Source organism: Salvelinus sp. IW2-2015, unplaced genomic scaffold (assembly GCF_002910315.2).
Source record: "Salvelinus sp. IW2-2015 unplaced genomic scaffold, ASM291031v2 Un_scaffold2420, whole genome shotgun sequence".
In the NCBI taxonomy this organism is placed as follows: domain Eukaryota; kingdom Metazoa; phylum Chordata; class Actinopteri; order Salmoniformes; family Salmonidae; genus Salvelinus; species Salvelinus sp. IW2-2015.
In genome coordinates, this window is record NW_019943741.1 from 39,915 (window position 1) to 47,741 (window position 7,827).

Consider the following 7,827-nt stretch of genomic DNA (forward strand, 5'->3'; position numbering starts at 1 on the left):
CAAGATCAGGGCTACTGTCTACCAGACAACCTACCTGTGTTACTCTGGTACACTTGCTGCAGACTACAAGATCAGGGCTACTGTCTACCAGACAACCTACCTGTGTTACTCTGGTACACTGGCTGCAGACTACAAGAATCAGGGCTACTGTCTACCAGACAACCTACCTGTGTTACTCTGGTACACTGGCTGCAGACTACAAAGATCAGGGCTACTGTCTACCAGACAACCTACCCGTGTATCTCTGGTACACTGGCTGCAGACTACAAGATCAGGGCTACTGTCTACCAGACAACCTACCTGTGTACTCTGGTACACTGGCTGCAGACTACAAGATCAGGGCTACTGTCTACCAGACAACCTACCTGTGTTACTCTGTACACTCTGCTGCAGACTACAAGATCAGGGCTACCGTCTACCAGACAACCTACCTGTGTTACTCTGGTTCCTGGCTTGCAGACTACAAGATCAGGGCTACTGTCTACCAGACAACCTACCTGTGTTACTCTGGTACACTGGCTGCAGACTACAAGATCATTGAATTTCTATCTGGAACATGGTGAATGTTGAATCATCTTGGGCAGGTCTCAGGAAACAACATGTGAGATTTAACATAAGATATATCTCTGTTTAGATAGTGTATACGTTTATATCATGGTCATTTTAAGAGCATATTTTAAAATGTCCTTATTTTCCAACAATAGTAACTAGTGGTCTCCTTTTGTGATTGATCAGGAGAAATAGGAGCAACTCTTGAGATAAGGAATATGTCCTTTATGTTTGACTTCTCTGCCATTACAGACTTCATCAGGCTGAATCTCAGGGACTCATTTCACTCTCAGGGAAAGATGTCATATTTTGTAGTGTATAAATATCTGGGAAAGTGTTTTGTAGTTGCATGAATCTATTTAATCTCCCTCAATTCAATTGAGATTACAAATACTGTATATCAGCAGTAGGGGGAAGCAGCACCACTGTCCGCCCCACCACCGTTGTTTTTGTTGCCTAGCGACGGAGCGTCGCGTAGCGTGGTAAAAATAATTAAAGTGAATATTGTGCTCTTCTATTGTGCATAAAATGATGTTCAAGGGGTAAACAGTGTTGTTTACAGTAGCTTCTTTGTAATATTGCAAATGGACGTGGCTGTTTAACCATTAAGGATTCCAGCTTTAATCAGACAATGTCAGGGACTCATTTCACTCAGGGAAATATTTTGTTATGTATAACAGAGTCGTGGTGAATTCAGAATTGAATTGAGAATGGCTCATAAATCCAATTAATGAATGTTGAATTAATAAGCAGGATACCGAATTGCAATTCAAGGAAATAGAGTTGAATTCAGTKATATTCAAATGCCTATTCGATTCTATAGTTGTAGTCTATACAAACATACATATTGAAAATAAAATACCAAACATGTTATATACATGCATATAAAATATTGATGAAACAATTGATTTTCAGAACAAACTCTTAAAATGAATGAAAACAAGGAAAACAAAACCTGTAGCTATTATATTTCATGAATTACTTAGATGTTGTTCAATATGGGGGAAATACTACATTTCCCACAATGCATTAGTTTAATGCACAATTTTACCCTAAAGCCTTCAAGACAAAGTCAAACAAATGAAATGGTTGGAGGAAATATAATGGTCTGTTCTAAGCACAAAGGTTAATAGATTATATGAACATTGTTTACGGAGAAAGTGATATTTTCTTTGGTATCTGGAAGTGTGAGCTGTCAGATTCAATTAAACTCCCATGTTCTGTGACTGAGTGACATTTCTTTGAATTACACAGAATTAAATTATACTTCCTGTCACTCAAAATCATATTCTACATCCTGTGGTGTGGCCAATTGAAATTTAATTTCAACTCATGAGTTGAATGGGAGTCAATTCCCAAATTCTGAATTGAGCACAACCCTGGTGTATAAAATATCTGATATCATATTAGGAAATCAGTCAATTGAAATTAATTATTTAGTCTCTAATCTATGGATTCCACTATTGGGCAGGGGCGCAGCCATGGGTGGGCATAGGCCCACCCACTTAGGAGCCATGCCCACCCAATCAAAATGATTTTTTCTCCACAAAAAGGCTGTCCGGGTGGCTGGTCTCAGACGATGAAACCGGATGTGGAGGCCCTGGGCTGGCGTGGTTACACTTTGTCGGAGGTTGTGAGGCCGGTTGGACATACTGCCAAATTCTCTAAAACGACGTTGGAGTTAGCTTACGGCCGAGAAACAATCAAACTTTTCTGGCAACAGCTCTGGTGGACATTCCTGCGGTCAGCAGGCCAATTACACACACCCACAAAACTTGAGACATCTGTAGTGTTGTGCGTCAAAACTGCACATTTTAGAGTGGCCTTTTGTCCCCAGCACAAGGTGCACCTGTGTAATGATCATGCTGTTTAATCAGCTTCTTGATAAACCACACCTGTCACGTGGATGGATTATCTTGTCAAACAAGAAATGCTCATTAACAGGGAAGTAAACTAATTTGTGCATAAAATTTGAGAGAAATAAGCTTTTAGTGCTTATGACATTTTTGGGGGTCCTTGTTTCAGCTCATGAAACATGTTACCAACACTTTCCATATTGCATTTCTATTTTTGTTCAGTACAGAATCACAATACATATCGTATCGGCACCTAAGTATTGTATTGAGAGGTGCCTGGAAATTCCCAGCTCTACTAAATCACAGATTGCTCCTTTAAGATACTTTTCATTAAATGTTTATTTGGAAGCCGCTGATTTGATTATCTCAAGTCTAGTTAATCTTCACGGACAGATGGACGGACAATAGCAGTAGGAGCTGCAGGCCCATGAGGCTGGACCTGGGCGGGGCCTGCTGGCTGAGGTGCAGGCTGATGCGGAGCTGGAACTGCCTGAAGCTGGATAGGAACTGCAGGGCCATGAGCCTGGGCCTGGACAGAAGCTGCTGGTACTGGTGCCACAGGCCCATGGGGTTGGACCAGGACAGGAGCTGCAGGTGTAATACATTTTACAACACAGAACCATTAGAAGAACCGTAAAAAAAAAAAAAAAAAAGGGATTTCCTCATATTATCATTGTTTGTGATGTGGTGGCCATCAGGGAGGAGACTAATAGAACTAGAAGACCTGATGAGAACACATCATCATAGAAGACCTGATGAGAACATATCATCATAGAAGACCTGATGAGAACATATCATCATAGAAGACCTGATGAGAACATATCATCATAGAAGACCCTGATGAGAACATATCATCATCATCATCATAGAAGACCTGATGAGAACATATCATCATCATCATCATCATAGAAGACCTGATGAGAACATATCATCATCATCATCATCATAGAAGACCTGATGAGAACATATCATCATCATCATCATCGAAGACCTGATGAGAACATTTCATCATAATTCAATAACAGCAACACCTGTAGTTGTACTTCTATTCCTAATGCTACTTCCACCTACACCACATGTCAGAGTTCATTTGAGTTCAGCTCTAAATGTCTGTTACCTGGAAGCCAGACACGTCTCTCCCATTCATGTTCAGTGCTGCCATTTTCTTTCASAAYAAMATCAAARTCTTTAACAACAGTCAGCAAGAACAACTGAAATGTGGGGAAGTAGTTTTCATAGGACTGGAAATCCATAAATTCTGCTGTCTGGAACACAAAAAGCCAGAGTCAGTATCTACGATCTTACATGAAGTGTGAAGATACTGAAGTCAGAGTTAAATAAATATCTAAAGTTGTAATCTCTTTATGACGTCTAGATAGTAATTACTCTTGGGGTGATCTTATATCCATCTGTAATATCTGTGGAGAGGATGTATGCTTTCTTCGGGGTTAGATTGCAGTGAGGATTTGTTTCAACAAAGGTTTCTTTGTCTCCATTCCTCCTCTTCCTCTCCTCTTGCACCTTGAGAATCAACAATGGACAGAAATGCTTCAATCAAATACACATGTTGTGCAAACTCAAGCCCTTTGTCAGAATTATTATTTTTTGATTCTGGTTTGGTGTCAACAAGTATATGAACATGCATTCTTGTGGCACAGAGAGAATGTTATTTTTCTATGTTGTGTGACACTGCCAGCCTGATGGAATTCCAGACAGAAGTGGGATTTGAAATCTTAGTTATGCTTACCTCCCTGATCACAACATTTCTGGGAAGCAACAACACATTCAGGATGGACCTCTTTTCAGAGACAAACGGTTGGTAGAACAACAACACAAGCCCCTGGATAGGGGAGATGGGAGCATCCTCATCCGTGACATCACCATAAGCAGAGGATCCAATGATGCTTATTATGACATGTGTGTCTGTTGTCTCATGGGGAGGGAGAAACTCCACGTTGTCATCAGTCACATGGGCAACAGACAGGAAGTCACATCCACCATCTAGGAAAGAAACAGAAACGCAATTGGATTTCCTCAATTCCTCACATCCTCTCCTCACCTCCTTCTGAAAAAGGTCAAAGGTAATTGAAGAAGGAATGTGGAAACAAATGCGCTTGTATGAAATGAGACTCCTTCTCCACTAGCGAGTCATCAGGCAAATGAAATTTACAGGGGTGGAATCCCAAATGACATGTCGTTAGTTGTGCTAGATGTTTCATAGATGAATGGAGAAGTAACATATTGTTTTTAAAGGTATGAATTATTTTCTCTTATGAGAAAACAGCTGTTTCAAAGGGCTGATTTCGTAACTCTTCCGCGGGAGGATAGACCTGAGCATCCTCTTCTGCAGGAGGCAATCAGCGTTCTATTATTATCATCATCATTAGTAATTATTACTATTCTTTTTAGGCAGACGGGTCCAATTGAGAATCTCCCAAAAGAGAACATTGAGCTTTCTCTGATATACTACAATAGCAATGACAAATGAGGCAATGAACAAATTAAATTTACAATCTTGTTCAGGGCAGTTGAACATCTTTCATTCATGAAAATACTCACCAGAATGAATCTGACAGTGTGGGAGGTGTAGTTGACAGACAGACTTCTGAGGGCAGTCGATGTTGAACAGGGGTCCTGCAGGTCTCTTGCCTCTCTGGGATAGAAGCCTCCTGTCCCAGTGGACTGTCTTATAGAACACCTCTCCCTCTCCCTCCATCCTAAACACCAGGCCTGTTATACTGCACTGGAACAGACCTGCACTGGGGCACTGGAACCTAGAGGAAACAATGGTGAAGAATTACATTTTAATTACATTCCCTGAATATGATTTGAAAAATAAGGCATTGTCCTTACAAACTATTCATGAGAAAACAAGTAAAATAATACTGAGTTACCTGTATGCTCCCTTGCCCTCGTGATCATAGATTTCTGGTTCAAAGTTTTCAAGAGACCTCTAAAATTGAAAAACAATAGATTTGAAAGATTATGAAGAGAAATGTAATAGAAACATATTCAACTTGTCTTTTTTTCCAGTGAAGGTCTTACCATGGGAGGATCAGTAGTACACAGGCTCTGGTCCACTACTCTACATTCTGTCTGTCTTATCAGTGAAGGTCTTACCATGGGAGGATCAGTAGTACACAGGCTCTGGTCACTCCTCTACATTCTGTCTGTCTTATCAGTGAAGTCTACCATGGGAGATCAGTAGTACACAGGCTCTGTCCACTACTCTACATTCTGTCTGTCTTATCAGTGAGTCTTACCATGGGAGATCAGTAGTACACAGGCTTGGTCCACTACTCTACATTCTGTCTGTCTTATCAGTGAAGTCTTACCATGGGAGGATCAGTAGTACACAGGCTCTGGTCCACTACTCTACATTCTGTCTGTCTTATCAGTGAGGGTCTTACCATGGGAGGATCAGTAGTACACAGGCTCTGGTCCACTACTCTACATTCTGTCTGTCTTATCAGTGAGGGCTTACCATGGGAGGATCAGTAGTACACAGGCTCTGGTCCACTACTCTTACATTCTGTCTGTCTTATCAGTGAAGGTCTTACCATGGAAGGATCAGTAGTACACAGGCTCTGGTCCACTACTCTACATTCTGTCTGTCTTATCAGTGAAGGTCTTACCATGGGAGGATCAGTAGTACACAGGCTCTGGTCCACTACTCTACATTCTGTCTGTCTTATCAGTGAAGGGTCTTACCATGGGAGGATCAGTAGTAACAGGCTCTGTCCACTACTCTACATTCTGTCTGTCTTATCAGTGAGGGTCTTACCATGGGAGGATCAGTAGTACACAGGCTCTGGTCCACTACTCTACATTCTGTGATGCTTAACTCCTCCATGGSCTCAGCTGAGCTGTCAGACACTCTGACACAGTCCTGGCTCTCTTCTTCCATTGTCCRATWYGTCGATGATGGCAAGGTGAAGGCCTGTCCAACAATGGGATCATTGGGTTCCAGGAGAGGAGAATCTGCACAACAATAGTGTAATTATCAAATGTTAGTTATTGGTTTAAAGTGGTCTTTGTATTAAATACAGATGTAGGATCTTAATTTGAGCCATGTTTGCTTCAGCAGGAAAATAATCCTGCAGCAACAGGAAATGTGAACCATCTTTTATTTAACTAGGCAAGTCAGTTAAGAACAAATTCCTGTTTACAATGACGACCTACCCCGGCAAAACCACGCTAAACCACTCTGGGCCAATTGTGAGCAGCCCTATTGGACTCCAATTATGTCCGGATGTGATACAGCCTGGAATCGAACCAGGGACTGTAGTGCACTGAGATGCAGTGCCTTAGACCGCTGCGCCCCTCAGGAGCCCATTGTGTATTATAATTAACTGACATTTTTTTAAGGGGTTGATACATTTTTCATTAGGGCAAATCAAGTGGAAAATACAGACTTCAGAGAACTTTAAAACTCCAATACATTACAWGTTTGCATTTCCTGCTGTGTAGTAAAATGATTTGCAACAAAAGAGGGATCAAATTAAGATCCTACATCTGTAGGACCATCTCCTTCACTCTTACCTTGGGTTCTAGGAGGATTATGGGCCATGTCTAAAGTCAATTTGAGCAAAGAAAATATAGTAGATCATATATAGTAGATATTCTCTGCAAACACTGCAATCTACTGTGTGTGTGCTTCAGTTCCTAATATAACTTCATGATGATGAGATATTGAGAGACKAGTAGAAAGATTCTAGTATTTCCTACCAATATGAATATATATTTTTAAATTGTACCTTTATTTAACTAGGCAAGTCAGTTAAGAACACCTTCTTATTTACAACGACAGCCTAGGAACGGTGTGTTAACTTCCTTGTCCAGGGGCAAAACGACAGATTTTTACCTTGTCAGGTCGTTGATTCGATATAGCAACCGTCCGGTTACTAGTCTAGCGCTCTATTTGTGGAACGTTCCAACAGGAATCTATTCCAAAAACGTCATAAAATACAAGGTAGTTTGATCAATTAATCTAGCTAACTAGCTTCGGAATAGGCATCAACTCACCGCGTAGTGTATCCTTAAAAACGTTTGTCCACAGCACAATCGATACGATTGAGTCTCATGTTGTTCTCCTCTTTGTTCGTGTAGTATTTCCGGTATTGACGTTGTGTTGTTGGCGACTTAATCTTCTTCTTCATGGCGGTCCGCAAACAAACGTTTAAAGTGCCCCAAAATCCGGTCCGCAAACAAACGTTTAAAGTGACGCCAACTCCTGTCCTGGAATCAATCATGATTGACTAATTCTGTACTACCACGAAAATACAATTCAAAACCAAATAAATCTTTAACTCTTACCACACCCTCCCCCCAACCCTATTAAGCTTTATCTATAACACTCCAGCTTTAGGATTGTTCAGCATGTCAACAACCGTTTGTTACCACCAATATATATTTTTCCGTC

The 7,827-nt window shown here is 40.9% G+C and overlaps 1 protein-coding gene across 2 annotated transcripts; it reads right to left on the minus strand.

Annotated features, from left to right (window-relative positions):
- Positions 1–1,534: 1,534 nt before the first annotated feature.
- LOC112073918 (uncharacterized) lies at positions 1,535–7,566 on the minus strand. 2 transcript variants are annotated; one of them, XM_070440323.1, is made up of 9 exons: positions 7,431–7,566; positions 6,215–6,386; positions 5,816–5,834; positions 5,300–5,358; positions 4,965–5,179; positions 4,153–4,406; positions 3,792–3,926; positions 3,523–3,670; positions 1,535–2,993 (listed from the first exon to the last, which is right to left on the minus strand). In XM_070440323.1, exons 2-9 carry the CDS (start codon positions 6,310–6,312, stop codon positions 2,782–2,784), a joined length of 1,140 nt encoding a protein of 379 aa, XP_070296424.1. In that variant the 5' UTR covers positions 6,313–6,386; positions 7,431–7,566; the 3' UTR covers positions 1,535–2,781. The 2 variants fall into 2 exon arrangements, with proteins under 2 accessions (XP_070296424.1, XP_023996922.1); XM_024141154.2 differs by lacking the exon at positions 5,816–5,834 and having other exon boundaries at positions 6,190–6,386; positions 7,431–7,565.
- Between the last annotated feature and the right edge of the window lie 261 nt (positions 7,567–7,827).